The sequence below is a fragment of the Mytilus galloprovincialis genome, chromosome 10 (genome assembly GCF_965363235.1).
Source record: "Mytilus galloprovincialis chromosome 10, xbMytGall1.hap1.1, whole genome shotgun sequence".
Taxonomy (NCBI): Eukaryota; Metazoa; Mollusca; class Bivalvia; order Mytilida; family Mytilidae; genus Mytilus; species Mytilus galloprovincialis.
In genome coordinates this window covers 89503851-89523903 of record NC_134847.1, presented here as the reverse complement: position 1 = coordinate 89523903, position 20053 = coordinate 89503851, and the positions used below count along the sequence as shown (strand labels likewise).

General features: G+C 31.5%; 1 protein-coding gene across 3 annotated transcripts in view; it reads right to left on the bottom strand.

The window, feature by feature from the left end:
- The window catches only part of LOC143048725 (DDB1- and CUL4-associated factor 6-like), a 29496-nt gene that overhangs the window by 6616 nt on the left and 2827 nt on the right, over positions 1–20053 (bottom strand). For 2 of the 3 annotated variants that reach the window (XM_076222575.1, XM_076222573.1), the window contains exons 4-14: positions 9893–9970; positions 8787–8891; positions 7690–7803; positions 7068–7203; positions 6500–6660; positions 6271–6345; positions 4916–5222; positions 4344–4580; positions 2296–3135; positions 1379–1538; positions 707–854 (exon numbers count right to left, since the gene is read on the bottom strand). In XM_076222575.1, the coding sequence (XP_076078690.1) occupies positions 707–854; positions 1379–1538; positions 2296–3135; positions 4344–4580; positions 4916–5222; positions 6271–6345; positions 6500–6660; positions 7068–7203; positions 7690–7803; positions 8787–8891; positions 9893–9970 (2361 nt within the window). The remainder of the gene's footprint in view (positions 1–706; positions 855–1378; positions 1539–2295; positions 3136–4343; positions 4581–4915; positions 5223–6270; positions 6346–6499; positions 6661–7067; positions 7204–7689; positions 7804–8786; positions 8892–9892; positions 9971–20053) is intronic. The other variant, XM_076222574.1, reaches the window with a different exon arrangement.

Below are 20053 nucleotides of genomic sequence, written 5' to 3'. Positions count from 1 at the left end.
GTAATAGAAATTATAAAGAGTAATGCACAAAGATTATTTCTCAAACTTAACAGAATTTGTTGGGTGGTTCCACAACTAAAGATAGACATGAAAGAGATATTTGTCCTATACTGTGAATTCTTTCTCATGTTGAAGCTGAAATATTTTGGATACTAATTCTACTATTGATACAGATGGATTTGAATATAAGACAAAACCAAAGCTGTTATTTTGAAACCTATAAAAGATGACATGAACCGAGATAAAATCAAATACTGTGGATTCATTTATTTTCGTGAGTATCAATTTTCGTGGAATGATGAAAACTTGCATTTTCGTGGATATTTGATTTCATAGTTTTGACAAAGTCTGCATACTTCTCTGTAGAAAATTTGTTATTCGTTGAACATTTAAATTCGTGGTTCACCTGTACCCATGAAATCAACAAAAATTGGTATCCAACGAATATTAATAAATCCAAAGAAGATTTTCCAGGTTTCTTTGACCTTGACATATTGATGTTCAACTGATCTCTATTTTACATCATTTTACCATGGTTCTAGCGTTTCTGTGACCTTTAAACTTACCATGGTTCTAGCATTTCTGTGACCTTTAAACTTACCATGGTTCTAGCATTTCTGTGACCTTTAAACTTACCATGGTTCTAGCATTTCTGTGACCTTTAAACTTACCATGGTTCTAGCATTTCTGTGACCTTTAAACTTACCATTGTTCTAGCATTTCTGTGACCTTTAAACTTCATTTTAAAAGAAGGTTGATAGATATTTCTCATCTCCATTTCTTCTTTTTCCTTCTCTTCCTGTCTTTTTCTGTACAGTTCCTGCAGTTTTATAGCAGTTATGTGCCTTTCTAAGCTGAATTGAAAAGGTACATATGATTTTGGATTGTTAAATAAACATCATCAAACAGTCACAATATTCATCATCAATACCTTTAAAATTACCAAAAAGAAGTATTTAATACTTATAATTACATTTTTTAACTTGGATCATGTTAACATAATTTCTATCAAGTTTTTCTTTTATTTACCTGTGCACTTTATTGTGGTTGCTGGTGTTATCATGAATGTTAACATTTCATTTTGAAATGAAGGTTGATTTTAGAATGATGAGAGATTCCTGTTAGCCAATCATAATAATGTATTATAATGAAATATACATGTAATGTAATTATTTACAAGGCACAACACCAACAATAAATGAAGAAAAAAATTCAAGATATAAAAATGAAAATAGAAAAGTCAACCCTTAAATTATTATTACAGTAAATCTACCTTTAACACTTCAAAGAGTTTAACAAGCATGTATATTGTTCCTCACTAAAGTTTTTTTTTCTATAACTGAAAAAAACAACAACCTACAAACTATAACCTCATTACCTGTTAGACGGTCTACTGTCTCCTGTATCATCTTGTTCATCACCACTATTGTCAACCTCTAGTCCTAACTGTATGTCTCCCATGGAGGGACCACTCCTTCCTATTCTCCTCTGTCTAGGTACAGGGGGTGGAGGAGGAACATCAACATCCATTCCATGTTCTAATAAATGGAAAAAAAACATATCATATTTTTAAAGACATCAGTTTTATAGTAGATAAATTATGCATATATATTTCTTATATGACTTTCATATATATATATATAACTTCAAATACTTAAATGGATTGGTTTGTTAGAATTTTTGCTTTGGTTTATACTTTGAAAGACAATGTTGCAGAAACTTCTTTTGCAGCCTATACATATGTTATGATTTTTTTGAAACAAGAACAACACAAGAGGTGTATATTTCCTTAGAACACGAGTTCATCCGTACTTGTTGGTAAAGTTTTCCTTAGAACACGAGTTCATCCCTACTTGTTGGTAAAGTTTTCCTTAGAACACGAGTTCATCCCTACTTGTTGGTAAAGTTTTCCTTAGAACACGAGTTCATCCCTACTTGTTGGTAAAGTTTTCCTTAGAACACGAGTTCATCCCTACTTGTTGGTAAAGTTTTCCTTAGAACACGAGTTCATCCGTACTTGTTGGTAAAGTTTTCCTTAGAACACGAGTTCATCCGTACTTGTTGGTAAAGTTGTATATTTCCTTAGAACACGAGTTCATCCGTACTTGTTGGTAAAGTTGTATATTTCCTTAGAACAGATAAAGATAAAGTTTTCTGTGTAGTATTTTATCTTTGTATTAAAACATAGTGCTTGTAGCTTTTGCTCTTTTCAGTCAAATATTATAGCAAGAGAGTTTATTAAATAACTAGTTACATAAAAAACTTCTTAGACCATAGCACAAAACTATAACTGACCTGTACCTTCTGTCCTGTTAACATCAGGTCTGATATGTAAATGTGAGATAGGTGATGACATAGGTGGTGTATCTGATAACCTCTCATCTACCTCTGATGACCTTTCACCTATTTCTGAGGACCCATCACCTTTTTTGGAGGATTCACTTTCATTTATGTTTTGAACTGTCTCTGTTTGTAGTTTATCACAGTTAGGAGTTTCTTTTAAATCGGACTGACTAGAAATTTCTTCACTATTTTGAGTATCAAAATTTTGTCTATTTACTGAACTATGAGGTTCTTCTACTTGTACAATATTAGAGGCAGTGTTTATCTCCCCTTGTTCAATGTCTGAATCATGAGAATCTATATCTTGCTGAAGCTCAATAGCTTCATGTGACACATTGTTATCTGAAACATTAAACAGATCTTGATTTTGTACAGGATCTGTTACTAATGGAGACAAAGAGGCATTTTCAGCACTTCTCTGAAGAATTCCTGCCTCCAAGTTCTCAAACCTTGCAAAGCCAAGTCTGATTGTACTACTGGTAGTCCCTTCAGTAGAATAATGTAAACTTATCACTGGTTCCAGTTGACCTGCTTCCCTGTCTGTGTCAGGGTCACTATTAGGATCAGGTGAAGTTTGTATCGGATTTGTATCACTATGGTTGCTATGGCTACTAGAGCCATGTAAATCACTATGGTTACTATTATCACAGTCATGAGTATTATTTTCAGTAGGCATAGAACCTGTCATTGAATCATTGTCATGAGATAAATCTTGTTCAACTGCTTCTAAAGGAACGATGGGTGTAGGCTGCTCGTCATTATTTGTACTTCCTACTTCCATGTCTGTTGACCCTGAAATGTTAGTTTAAAATGTCGCTGATTAATTTTATACAATATTAAACTGTAAGCTGAATTGAATCACAAAATAAATATCTTATGCAGAATAAAAATATTATTAAACTGTGAACCAAATGTCTAGCAGCAATTACTCAAAGAAATTTCCCATTGATGTTCCTTTAAAAAAATAAAATGTGGGAGTCTTCCAACAAAGAAGTGTATTGCCTGTTATCTAAAAAGAAGAAGCAAAATTGTTAATGTGTATGTTTGGTAAAGAAAACACAAAAGATCATAAAGAAAACTAAGTGAAGTAATCACATGAAAAGTGTAAGAAAATGTGGTATGATAGCCGATGAAAAAATAACTGAAATCTTTTAAATCATGTAATTTCCTCTAATATACAATTATAAATTTCAAACAAAACAGTATAGGTTTTGCTCATGGTTGAAGGCCAGTCAGTGACTTGTAGTCACTTATATCCAATTCATTTGGACTTTAATAGATAATTGTTTCCTTGGCAATCATAATACATTGTGTATATCTTCTTATTTTAATTTTTATCCCAAAACTTGACAAATATGGCTCTGAATGTTCACAAGCTTTAGCAAACATCGTCTTATTCTAAGGAAAAGTAAAAAGTATAATTCTCCTGATCCTTTATTACATGGTCAGTTCACATTATTTTTTGTCATGTTTGTCTCGGTGTACATCTTCTATTTTAAGTTCCCATTAGCACTACCGGGAGATAACATTGTAAAAATCAGCTTAACATTTTAATCACAATGTATTATTAAGGAAATATTAAGCTTCTAAATGATCAAAATAAATCAATGAAATTTTTCTGATAAAGTGGTTGGTTCACATTTTTTGAAATTTTAATATTTTTGTCAAAGGGTCAAAGTAAACATTTTGTAAAATTTTTATGAAATTAAACAAGCAAAATTAATATAAGTCAAGGTGTTGGGTAGCACCTTAAATCTTAACCATTTTTCAAAAGGATAATCATTATACTTCAAATAGATCATTTTTATGTATGTTGGATTTTTTTTGTGAACATCAGTGTTCCTATATATCCTTTGTTTTCCTCTTATAGTTGATGTGTTTCCCTCGGTTTTAGTTTGTTTCCCAGATTTGATTTCTCTCAACCCCTTTACGACTTGAATACAGGTAAACTATTGTTCATTATACCTCAACCCTACTAAACAAGATCTTGCATTTCCTACCAGAAGTTGATGGCATATTTTGCCATCCTGAAACACCTCCATCCATTTCTACACTTCCTTCTACTGCTGATGCATCTTGGGATACATCAAACAGGCCTTGCTCATTGTTTGAATCCTGTGGGGGTGCCTCCTCTTCTGTTCTTTCACCCTCATTAGAATTATTAGTTCTCCTCAGATTTCCATCCAGCCACCTTGTCAACATGTCTGACATTCTCTGCATTAGTGGTCTGTGTCTGCCTGAATATAGACAAACCAAAGAACTGTGAGTGCTGTGTATCATTTTATAAATATACAAATTTGGAAGAGAACAAACTAATGTATCGTGTAGTTCAAGCTTTTTTATAACTGAAAATTAAAATATTTTAACATTTGATTCAATGAATTTTCATATTTCAAAGCCACAACCGAAGAACCACAGCATTAACCTTTGTCCAGAAGCTGCTTTTGTATCAAGGAAATATTGGTAATTAATCTAGTTACCTTAGTATCAAGGGTTTTTGAAATTTTATTCTCCCAAAAAATTACTTTCAAGAAATTCTGTTATAAAACAAAACAAGTATTTTGTAAAATACCCTCTGAATTCCTTTCAGACTCTGGTCTTGCATTAGGTCCAGTATCTGACCAATCCCCTCTCATTCTTAGTCGTTTAAATGGAGGTTGTCTAGACATCTCTGGCTGGTCTTCAGAGAAACCCTCAGGCAATGGAGTCTGTGCATATCCCTCTTCCTCAGCACCAACAGTCTGAGACATCTGTAAAGAGAATGCTGCTCCTAGTGTGGAGGAAGATGATGGCTGAGCTGTAGATGTGGATGGCTGAATGGTGGATTTGGATGTGGATGGCTGGTTGATGGATGGGAAAGCAGCTAATCCACCAGAAGACTGGAAATGAAGTTATTTTATATTCATTTAAAATGAACATGGTAGTTTTATGAGATTAACTATACAGCTTTGGTAATATAATTATACACTAGAAACTTATAAGTCAAATTGATTATTTACTGATTCCAGTTCAACTTAATGTTGTTACCATTCCAAAAGTGTTAATATTGTACAGCGGGTTATTTCCACAGGGTGTTTATTTTTGCTTATTTAAACTGATGAATGAAAATCATAAAATAAATCTGTGAAAAAACAAGTGAAACTGCGAGCTACTGCTCACTGATGATACCCCCGCCGCAAGTGGATAATATTAATAGTGTAAAAATATGGAAGTGTTCGGTAAACAGGAAGTTGTCGAGTGATGAATCTGAAAATACATCACACGGTATACCTGACTTATATAAATCCTGAAACCAAATTTCAGAAATCATTGTATTGTAGTTCCTGAGAAAAATGTGACAAAAATTTTCAACTTGGCTATCATGTGTAAAATCATACAAGTGTTCGGTAAACAGGAAGTTGTCGAGTGATGAATCTGAAAACGCATCACACGGTATAGCTGACTTATATAAATCCTGAAACCAAATTTCAGAAATCCTTGTATTGTAGTTCCTGAGAAAAATGTGACGAAAATTTTCAACTTGGTTATCATGTGTAAAATCAGACAAGTGTTCGGTAAACAGGAAGTTGTCAAGTGATGAATATGAAAACGCATCACACGGTATGGCTGACATATATAAATGTTGATACCAAATTACAGAAAGGGTGGATGTGTAGTTCCTGAGAAAAATGTGACGAAAGTTTCATGGGACGGACTGACTGACGGACTGACGGACTGACGGACTGATGGACGGACGGACGGACGGACTGACAGACAGAGGTAAAACAGTATACCCCCCCTTTTTTAAAGCGGGGGTATAATTATGCATACATAATGAACTTTCTAATAGCTAACACATTTTATATATTCATACCAAAAACAGCAATCCAACAAATCAAAAAACAGATAACCAGTATTAAGTTAAGATGATCCTTTACATGTATTTACCTTTATATCACTACCATGATCGATGTACCTCTCAGGTTTACTGAAAACTTTATCAAAATGTTTCACTTTAGAGTCCTGAAATACAAATTACAAACATCATTTTAAAGCAAAACACAATAAATACTTCAATTAATCATGTTAAGGCCCATATCAATGTCTTAAAATAAGGTTAGAAGGCCTTTTTATTATGAAAAGTACTGAACGCATGTTGTTACAATATAGTACTTACTTTTGTTCCAAACAGGTAAACATATTCTGATGAGTAACTGACCAGTACATCCCCTCCATTAGGACTATAACTAAGGGAGGTAATTCTATGTGATCTGCTGGCAAGGTTTGGTGCTGTAAAACTACATACCATTCCTGTTAGTCCTCTTCCTGTGTAATGTCCTGTTAATAGGCAATAAAAAATAACATTAAGAAGGGAAATCTTTATGACCTATATAGCTACAATCTGTGAAAGTACAGAAATTCCTACCAGGTCTCAATCTGTATAATGTCCTATTAATACTGAATAAAAATAACCACTCTGTATAAACTACAACCATGTAAAATTAATAAATAAATGTGAGTCCTCTTCGAATAAATATTATCACAAAGGTAGCTAACTCTATGCGATCTACATGTAGAAAAGCTTCAAATGATTCCAGTATGTCTCTTCATTCGAAATTTTTACATTAATAACAAAGAAAAATTAACACTCAAAGAGAGAACACTCTGTGATTAACTGCCAGAAACAATATAAACCAATTAGTGCATATTTTCACCAGAGCCATTGTTACAAATTGTGTCCTCACCTGAAGATCTTGTTCCTAACATTCGTCGGTCGAATAATCTAACTGAGCTGTCAGAACAGCCGATAGCCAGTTGGTACTGTAACATAGGGTTGACTGCCAGAGATGTCACTGCTCGTCTACAGTTTATCAAAACATCCTACAAGGAATAAAATCAATCATGTTTTTCCTACATGCATGTTTAATTTTGTGCATTGTATAGAACTATTATCATTTCATGCACTGAGTCTGTTTCTGTTAATTTGTGTCTAGAGTGCCATATTAAATCTTTGCAATTGGTATTCCTATATGAGTGCCTTTTTGAGTGATTTATATATAATATGAGTTCATAATTATTTGTAGCACATTAATTTTCATGAATTGTAGTTCTTATAGGTGCATCACCAATTTATGTCTACAATAATATAATATTTTTCTAGGCTGTTATATAAAAGCTGCAATTAGCGAAATTAGGCATTAAACTTAAATTGTAGGCAACAAGCTAACGCATTGACATTAAAGAATCACCTTAATATTCCCATGATTCTCAAAAAATGCAAAATCATATATCCAGGAAAATACTATTATGAATCTTATAATTTTATTTGTGAGTAACACAATTTTAAATAAGATTATTAGTGCTTACATCTTTACAATCTTCTTTAAGACAGCTAGTTTTGATTCGTAAATCAAACCATCGAACCGTCCCATCTTCTCCACAGGATAAAAACGTTTTTGCTTCATTAGGGATCACAATTACCTGTAAATATAGTGATTTCTGTTTATAAAGTTAAATCAAAGGACATTTCACTATAGAAACACTTTCATTAGAACTTGTTTGATGATTGTCTTAGGATAACAGCTATAGGATAACAGCTATATGAATCAAATATAATTCAATAATGGATGGCTGGGTTATATACATGTACATTTGCCTTATACCTCATCCTTCTGGAGTTCTCTACATATTAAATTCTAGACAGCCCTAATTATGGATTTGCATTTCTATTTGAAAATATGATGGTTTTAATGAGATCTAAGTATCATTTAAGTGTAAAATTTCACAAATGTATAGATTTTAGAGATTTTTGCAATATATATATATAGGATATTCACTGTAACATAATTTTTGTTTTATTTTAATCATGTTAAAAAGGGAAGCAAAAATTAGGAGATAACTGTATTGTATCTCATGCTTGGCATTTGTAAAACCTAGATTTTACTGTTGCAGATTGAGTTAACCTTAATGCATAGTGGAGCTACAATGTAGGTAAAACGGATATTTGCGACAGTAAAATTAAGTTTTACAAAGGCCAAGCTTAAAATACAATACAGTTATCTCCAATATAATGCAGCATATTAAATTAAATGCCATCTAACAAAAAAATTGGCGTAACATGACATAAATAAAAAGTCTGCAAAAATGTTGCACTGTCTTCAAAAACATGACGTCATATGTATACTTACGATGTCAAACGCAAAACTCTAGACTTATTTACACCTTTCATTCGCTTCAGAATGGTTTCTACGTTGACAAAAAGAACATTTTAAGGCTCAAAATGTGACTTTCATGTTTATTTAGTGACAAATTAAATACCTCAAAAAATCGTAATGGTGGCTTTCTTAGTAACAGACTGGTAGAACATGGAATTAACCCCTTCAAAATATTTGTCAAAGTCCAATGGAAATTATTGTTTCAAACAAATTGCACTAGAATAAATTATAATTAAATTTACTACAAACCTCATAAGTTGTTCCAAAATGACAGTCAAATAAACTAGCCTCATGTTGATCTTCTTGACCTACTTTTGTATAGTAAATTTTTCCATCACCAGAGCAACTTATTATCTACAAACAAAATCTCAAATAAATAAACTGTATCAACTAATAAATCATTTATATTATAATTGGTCATGAAAAATGAATGAGTTACTAATTCACATTGGACAATTCTAACACCTTCTCATTTACTTTTAAACTTATTCTCAAATAATTGATGATGATATGGGGTTTACCCGGTTAGTGTCTTTCATTTGTGAGAGTGTTTGGTTGCTTTTTTTTTGTTGCTTTTTTTAAAGTGTTTTTTTAAAGCAGTAGTTACACTTGTAAAGTGTAGGGATTATAGAATTGCCCGTGTTAAACTCCCATCTTACCCAAAGGTTTCAATGATCTAAGAGATAATAGAATTGCCTGTGTTAATCTCCCATCTTACCAAAGGTTTTAATGATCTAAGAGATAATAGAATTGCTTGTGTTAAATTCCCATCTTACCCAAAGGTTTCAATGATCTAAGAGATAATAGAATTGCCCGTGTTAAACTCCCATCTTACCAAAGGTTTCAATGACCTAAGAGATAATAGAATTGCCCGTGTTAAACTCCCATCTTACCAAAGGTTTCAATGATCTAAGAGATAATAGAATTGCCTGTGTTAATCATCCCTCTTACCAAATGTTGCCTAAGATATAAATTTACTTTTTTATTTGTTCTTTTTTTCCTAATTATCCAGTAATTAACATAAGTGTTGAGAAAATGGCATTTACATTTGACAAACTAACGAATATAAAGATAACACTGACCTGACTATCTCCAGTAAAAGGAAGGTATTTAGCACTGACCTGACTATCTCCAGTAAAAGGAAGGTATTTAGCACTGACCTGACTATCTCCAGTAAAAGGAAGGTATTTAGCACTGACCTGACTATCTCCAGTAAAAGGAAGGTATATAGCACTGACCTGACTATCTCCTGTAAAAGGAAGGTATTTAGCACTGACCTGACTATCTCCTGTAAAAGGAAGGTATTTAGCACTGACCTGACTATCTCCAGTAAAAGGAAGGTATTAAGCACTGACCTGACTATCTCCTGTAAAAGGAAGGTATTTAGCACTGAAAATGTTCGCTCTGTGTCCTGATCTTATGGATGTTATTTTCTGAAATATAATAAAATTCATGACATTATCACAAGGGCTGTTCCATTAATACATACATGACATTATCACAAGGGTGTTCCATTAATACATACATAGTACCACGGGTTCTTTTTTGATTGAGATAAATATTCTGTATGGAAAAGACCTGCCTGCAAAAGTTTTAGTTTAAACAGTATTTATTAATGAAAAATTACAACAATAAAGTATAACGATGTAACATGAAATTCAAATATGGGATTTTGAAACAAGTTTGGAAAAACTTATATAAATCTGCCTCCCAAAATTTTTACTCGTGCTGTCAGTGTTCTTCCAAGGGCCTTTTAGCATCATGTTCATGTGATGCTATATTGGTCATGTGATGCTATACTGGTCATGTGATGCTATATTTGTCATGTGATGCTATATTGGTCATGTGATGCTATACTGGTCATGTGATGCTATACTGGTCATGTGATGCTATATTTGTCATGTGATGCTATATTGGTCATGCGATGCTATACTGGTTATGTGATGCTACATCTGTCATGTGATGCTATATTGGTCATGTGATGCTATACTGGTCATGTGATTCTACATTTGTCATGTGATGCTATATAGGTCATGTGATGCTGTACATGTATTGCTTGAATGTAAATCTATCTGAAATTATTTCCTTATAGATAGCGTAATGAATGTGATACTTTAATTTCTAGAAACATGATGGTATAATTTGCTGTTTACCAGAATGTTATGTGGAATTGGTAGGGAGAACACTGACTGTCATGACTTGGTTGGCCATTACAGTAAATCTATTTTGTGAATGCTGATTTGTTCACTTTGTTATTGAATCCATCCTGTTTTATTTTGTTTCTATAAAAGTTTATATTTTTTTTTTTCATTTTTGCCATGTTTTTTGTGTCCATCTTCAACTTATGGTTTGTATTGCTTCTTTGATATCCAATACATTTTTTTCATTATTCTGTTTTTTTGTATAGATGTACTGTAAATCCAGAAATTATTATTTTCATTTATTATTGCAATTTTGTGTTTTATACTGAGATGTGATTTTAATTTTTGAGATAATGAGACAAATCCTATTCTTAAAAAAAAACAAATTGCGATTTTAAATTATTGTGATTATAGCTATGTCACATTTTTCGCAATAATAAAAACATCGCAATAATTTCTGAATTTACTGTATATGTATACATGTATTTGGACATTGAATTAGTGATTGAAGGACCTATTTATTACTACATGTATTTGGGCATTGAATTAGTGATTGAAGGACCTATTTATTACTACATGTATTTGGACATTGAATTAGTGATTGAAGGACCTATTTATTACTACATGTATTTGGGCATTGAATTAGTGATTGGAGGACCTATTTATTACTACATGTATTTGGACATTGAATTAGTGATTGGAGGACCTATTTATTACTACATGTATTTGGACATTGAATTAGTGATTGGAGGACCTATTTATTACTACATGTATTTGGACATTGAATTAGTGATTGGAGGACCTATTTATTACTACATGTATTTGGACATTGAATTAGTGATTGGAGGACCTATTTATTACTACATGTATTTGGACATTGAATTAGTGATTGGAGGACCTATTTATTACTACATGTATTTGGACATTGAATTAGTGATTGGAGGACCTATTTATTACTACATGTATTTGGACATTGAATTAGTGATTGGAGGACCTATTTATTACTACATGTATTTGGACATTGAATTAGTGATTGGAGGACCTATTTATTACTACATGTATTTGGACATAGAATTAGTGATTGGAGGACCTATTTATTACTACATGTATTTGGACATTGAATTAGTGATTGAAGGACCTATTTATTACTACATGTATTTGGACATAGAATTAGTGATTGGAGGACCTATTTATTACTACATGTATTTGGACATTGAATTAGTGATTGAAGGACCTATTTATTACTACATGTATTTGGACATTGAATTAGTGATTGAAGGACCTATTTATTACTACATGTATTTGGACATTGAATTAGTGATTGAGGACCTATTTATTACTACATGTATTTGGACATTGAATTAGTGATTGAGGACCTATTTATTACTACATGTATTTGGACATTGAATTAGTGATTGAAGGACCTATTTATTACTACATGTATTTGGACATTGAATTAGTGATTGAGGACCTATTTATTACTACATGTATTTGGACATTGAATTAGTGATTGGAGGACCTATTTATTACTACATGTATTTGGACATTGAATTAGTGATTGAAGGACCTATTTATTACTACATGTATTTGGACATTGAATTAGTGATTGAGGGACCTATTTATTACTACATGTATTTGGACATTGAATTAGTGATTGGAGGACCTATTTATTACTACATGTATTTGGACATTGAATTAGTGATTGAAGGACCTATTTATTACTACATGTATTTGGACATTGAATTAGTGATTGAAGGACCTATTTATTACTACATGTATTTGGACATTGAATTAGTGATTGAAGGACCTATTTATTACTACATGTATTTGGACATTGAATTAGTGATTGAGGGACCTATTTATTACTACATGTATTTGGACATTGAATTAGTGATTGAGGGACCTATTTATTACTACATGTATTTGGACATTGAATTAGTGATTGAAGGACCTATTTATTACTACATGTATTTGGACATTGAATTAGTGATTGAGGGACCTATTTATTACTACATGTATTTGGACATTGAATTAGTGATTGAGGGACCTATTTATTACTACATGTATTTGGACATTGAATTAGTGATTGAGGACCTATTTATTACTACATGTATTTGGACATTGAATTAGTGATTGAAGGACCTATTTATTACTACATGTATTTGGACATTGAATTAGTGATTGAAGGACCTATTTATTACTACATGTATTTGGACATTGAATTAGTGATTGAAGGACCTATTTATTACTACATGTATTTGGACATTGAATTAGTGATTGAGGACCTATTTATTACTACATGTATTTGGACATTGAATTAGTGATTGAAGGACCTATTTATTACTACATGTATTTGGACATTGAATTAGTGATTGAAGGACCTATTTATTACTACATGTATTTGGACATTGAATTAGTGATTGAAGGACCTATTTATTACTACATGTATTTGGACATTGAATTAGTGATTGAAGGACCTATTTATTACTACATGTATTTGGACATTGAATTAGTGATTGAGGGACCTATTTATTACTACATGTATTTGGACATAGAATTAGTGATTGAGGGACCTATTTATTACTACATGTATTTGGACATTGAATTAGTGATTGAAGGACCTATTTATTACTACATGTATTTGGACATTGAATTAGTGATTGAGGACCTATTTATTACTACATGTATTTGGACATTGAATTAGTGATTGAAGGACCTATTTATTACTACATGTATTTGGACATTGAATTAGTGATTGAAGGACCTATTTATTACTACATGTATTTGGACATTGAATTAGTGATTGGAGGACCTATTTATTACTACATGTATTTGGACATAGAATTAGTGATTGGAGGACCTATTTATTACTACATGTATTTGGACATTGAATTAGTGATTGGAGGACCTATTTATTACTACATGTATTTGGACATTGAATTAGTGATTGGAGGACCTATTTATTACTACATGTATTTGGACATTGAATTAGTGATTGGAGGACCTATTTATTACTACATGTATTTGGACATTGAATTAGTGATTGGAGGACCTATTTATTACTACATGTATTTGGACATTGAATTAGTGATTGGAGGACCTATTTATTACTACATGTATTTGGACATTGAATTAGTGATTGGAGGACCTATTTATTACTACATGTATTTGGACATTGAATTAGTGATTGAAGGACCTATTTATTACTACATGTATTTGGACATTGAATTAGTGATTGAAGGACCTATTTATTACTACATGTATTTGGACATTGAATTAGTGATTGAAGGACCTATTTATTACTACATGTATTTGGACATTGAATTAGTGATTGAAGGACCTATTTATTACTACATGTATTTGGACATTGAATTAGTGATTGAAGGACCTATTTATTACTACATGTATTTGGACATTGAATTAGTGATTGAAGGACCTATTTATTACTACATGTATTTGGACATTGAATTAGTGATTGAAGGACCTATTTATTACTACATGTATTTGGACATAGAATTAGTGATTGAAGGACCTATTTATTACTACATGTATTTGGACATAGAATTAGTGATTGAAGGACCTATTTATTACTACATGTATTTGGACATAGAATTAGTGATTGGAGGACCTATTTATTACTACATGTATTTGGACATAGAATTAGTGATTGAAGGACCTATTTATTACTACATGTATTTGGACATTGAATTAGTGATTGGAGGACCTATTTATTACTACATGTATTTGGACATTGAATTAGTGATTGGAGGACCTATTTATTACTACATGTATTTGGACATTGAATTAGTGATTGGAGGACCTATTTATTACTACATGTATTTGGACATTGAATTAGTGATTGGAGGACCTATTTATTACTACATGTATTTGGACATTGAATTAGTGATTGGAGGACCTATTTATTACTACATGTATTTGGACATTGAATTAGTGATTGAAGGACCTATTTATTACTACATGTATTTGGACATTGAATTAGTGATTGGAGGACCTATTTATTACTACATGTATTTGGACATTGAATTAGTGATTGGAGGACCTATTTATTACTACATGTATTTGGACATTGAATTAGTGATTGGAGGACCTATTTATTACTACATGTATTTGGACATTGAATTAGTGATTGGAGGACCTATTTATTACTACATGTATTTGGACATTGAATTAGTGATTGGAGGACCTATTTATTACTACATGTATTTGGACATTGAATTAGTGATTGGAGGACCTATTTATTACTACATGTATTTGGACATTGAATTAGTGATTGGAGGACCTATTTATTACTACATGTATTTGGACATTGAATTAGTGATTGGAGGACCTATTTATTACTACATGTATTTGGACATTGAATTAGTGATTGGAGGACCTATTTATTACTACATGTATTTGGACATTGAATTAGTGATTGGAGGACCTATTTATTACTACATGTATTTGGACATTGAATTAGTGATTGGAGGACCTATTTATTACTACATGTATTTGGACATTGAATTAGTGATTGGAGGACCTATTTATTACTACATGTATTTGGACATTGAATTAGTGATTTGGAGGACCTATTTATTACTACATGTATTTGGACATTGAATTAGTGATTGGAGGACCTATTTATTACTACATGTATTTGGACATTGAATTAGTGATTGGAGGACCTATTTATTACTACATGTATTTGGACATTGAATTAGTGATTGGAGGACCTATTTATTACTACATGTATTTGGACATTGAATTAGTGATTGGAGGACCTATTTATTACTACATGTATTTGGACATTGAATTAGTGATTGGAGGACCTATTTATTACTACATGTATTTGGACATTGAATTAGTGATTGGAGGACCTATTTATTACTACATGTATTTGGACATTGAATTAGTGATTGGAGGACCTATTTATTACTACATGTATTTGGACATTGAATTAGTGATTGGAGGACCTATTTATTACTACATGTATTTGGACATTGAATTAGTGATTGGAGGACCTATTTATTACTACATGTATTTGGACATTGAATTAGTGATTGGAGGACCTATTTATTACTACATGTATTTGGACATTGAATTAGTGATTGGAGGACCTATTTATTACTACATGTATTTGGACATTGAATTAGTGATTGGGGACCTATTTATTACTACATGTATTTGGACATTGAATTAGTGATTGAGGGACCTATTTATTACTACATGTATTTGGACATAGAATTAGTGATTGAGGGACCTATTTATTACTACATGTATTTGGACATAGAATTAGTGATTGAGGGACCTATTTATTACTACATGTATTTGGACATTGAATTAGTGATTGAGGGACCTATTTATTACTACATGTATTTGGACATTGAATTAGTGATTGAGGGACCTATTTATTACTACATGTATTTGGACATTGAATTAGTGATTGAGGGACCTATTTATTACTACATGTATTTGGACATAGAATTAGTGATTGAGGGACCTATTTATTACTACATGTATTTGGACATAGAATTAGTGATTGAGGGACCTATTTATTACTACATGTATTTGGACATAGAATTAGTGATTGAGGGACCTATTTATTACTACATGTATTTGGACATAGAATTAGTGATTGAGGGACCTATTTATTACTACATGTATTTGGACATAGAATTAGTGATTGAGGGACCTATTTATTACTACATGTATTTGGACATAGAATTAGTGATTGAGGGACCTATTTATTACTACATGTATTTGGACATAGAATTAGTGATTGAGGGACCTATTTATTACTACATGTATTTGGACATAGAATTAGTGATTGAGGGACCTATTTATTACTACATGTATTTGGACATAGAATTAGTGATTGAAGGGACCTATTTATTACTACATGTATTTGGACATTGAATTAGTGATTGAGGGACCTATTTATTACTACATGTATTTGGACATTGAATTAGTGATTGAAGGGACCTATTTATTACTACATGTATTTGGACATTGAATTAGTGATTGAGGGACCTATTTATTACTACATGTATTTGGACATTGAATTAGTGATTGAAGGACCTATTTATTACTACATGTATTTGGACATTGAATTAGTGATTGAAGGACCTATTTATTACTACATGTATTTGGACATTGAATTAGTGATTGAGGACCTATTTATTACTACATGTATTTGGACATTGAATTAGTGATTGAAGGACCTATTTATTACTACATGTATTTGGACATTGAATTAGTGATTGAAGGACCTATTTATTACTACATGTATTTGGACATTGAATTAGTGATTGAAGGACCTATTTATTACTACATGTATTTGGACATAGAATTAGTGATTGAAGGACCTATTTATTACTACATGTATTTGGACATTGAATTAGTGATTGAAGGACCTATTTATTACTACATGTATTTGGACATTGAATTAGTGATTGAAGGACCTATTTATTACTACATGTATTTGGACATTGAATTAGTGATTGAAGGACCTATTTATTACTACATGTATTTGGACATTGAATTAGTGATTGAAGGACCTATTTATTACTACATGTATTTGGACATTGAATTAGTGATTGAAGGACCTATTTATTACTACATGTATTTGGACATTGAATTAGTGATTGAAGGACCTATTTATTACTACATGTATTTGGACATTGAATTAGTGATTGAAGGACCTATTTATTACTACATGTATTTGGACATTGAATTAGTGATTGAAGGACCTATTTATTACTACATGTATTTGGACATTGAATTAGTGATTGAAGGACCTATTTATTACTACATGTATTTGGACATTGAATTAGTGATTGAAGGACCTATTTATTACTACATGTATTTGGACATTGAATTAGTGATTGAAGGACCTATTTATTACTACATGTATTTGGACATTGAATTAGTGATTGAAGGACCTATTTATTACTACATGTATTTGGACATTGAATTAGTGATTGAAGGACCTATTTATTACTACATGTATTTGGACATTGAATTAGTGATTGAAGGACCTATTTATTACTACATGTATTTGGACATTGAATTAGTGATTGAAGGACCTATTTATTACTACATGTATTTGGACATTGAATTAGTGATTGAAGGACCTATTTATTACTACATGTATTTGGACATTGAATTAGTGATTGAAGGACCTATTTATTACTACATGTATTTGGACATTGAATTAGTGATTGAAGGACCTATTTATTACTACATGTATTTGGACATTGAATTAGTGATTGAAGGACCTATTTATTACTACATGTATTTGGACATTGAATTAGTGATTGAAGGACCTATTTATTACTACATGTATTTGGACATTGAATTAGTGATTGAAGGACCTATTTATTACTACATGTATTTGGACATTGAATTAGTGATTGAAGGACCTATTTATTACTACATGTATTTGGACATTGAATTAGTGATTGAAGGACCTATTTATTACTACATGTATTTGGACATTGAATTAGTGATTGAAGGACCTATTTATTACTACATGTATTTGGACATTGAATTAGTGATTGAAGGACCTATTTATTACTACATGTATTTGGACATTGCATTAGTGATTGAAGGACCTTACGATTGGACATGTGATTGAAGGACCTATTTATTACTACATGTATTTGGACATTGCATTAGTGATTGAAGGACCTATTTATTACTACATGTATTTGGACATTGCATTAGTGATTGAAGGACCTATTTATTACTACATGTATTTGGACATTGCATTAGTGATTGAAGGACCTATTTATTACTACATGTATTTGGACATTGCATTAGTGATTGAAGGACCTATTTATTACTACATGTATTTGGACATTGCATTAGTGATTGAAGGACCTATTTATTACTACATGTATTTGGACATTGCATTAGTGATTGAAGGACCTATTTATTACTACATGTATTTGGACATTGCATTAGTGATTGAAGGACCTATTTATTACTACATGTATTTGGACATTGCATTAGTGATTGAAGGACCTATTTATTACTACATGTATTTGGACATTGCATTAGTGATTGAAGGACCTATTTATTACTACATGTATTTGGACATTGCATTAGTGATTGAAGGACCTATTTATTACTACATGTATTTGGACATTGCATTAGTGATTGAAGGACCTATTTATTACTACATGTATTTGGACATTGCATTAGTGATTGAAGGACCTATTTATTACTACATGTATTTGGACATTGCATTAGTGATTGAAGGACCTATTTATTACTACATGTATTTGGACATTGCATTAGTGATTGAAGGACCTATTTATTACTACATGTATTTGGACATTGCATTAGTGATTGAAGGACCTATTTATTACTACATGTATTTGGACATTGCATTAGTGATTGAAGGACCTATTTATTACTACATGTATTTGGACATTGAATTAGTGATTGAAGGACCTATTTATTACTACATGTATTTGGACATTGAATTAGTGATTGAAGGACCTATTTATTACTACATGTATTTGGACATTGAATTAGTGATTGAAGGACCTATTTATTACTACATGTATTTGGACATTGAATTAGTGATTGAAGGACCTATTTATTACTACATGTATTTGGACATTGAATTAGTGATTGAAGGACCTATTTATTACTACATGTATTTGGACATTGAATTAGTGATTGAAGGACCTATTTATTACTACATGTATTTGGACATTGAATTAGTGATTGAAGGACCTATTTATTACTACATGTATTTGGACATTGAATTAGTGATTGAAGGACCTATTTATTACTACATGTATTTGGACATTGAATTAGTGATTGAAGGACCTATTTATTACTACATGTATTTGGACATTGAATTAGTGATTGAAGGACCTATTTATTACTACATGTATTTGGACATTGAATTAGTGATTGGAGGACCTATTTATTACTACATGTATTTGGACATTGAATTAGTGATTGGAGGACCTATTTATTACTACATGTATTTGGACATTGAATTAGTGATTGGAGGACCTATTTATTACTACATGTATTTGGACATTGAATTAGTGATTGGAGGACCTATTTATTACTACATGTATTTGGACATTGAATTAGTGATTGGAGGACCTATTTATTACTACATGTATTTGGACATTGAATTAGTGATTGGAGGACCTATTTATTACTACATGTATTTGGACATTGAATTAGTGATTGGAGGACCTATTTATTACTACATGTATTTGGACATTGAATTAGTGATTGGAGGACCTATTTATTACTACATGTATTTGGACATTGAATTAGTGATTGGAGGACCTATTTATTACTACATGTATTTGGACATTGAATTAGTGATTGGAGGACCTATTT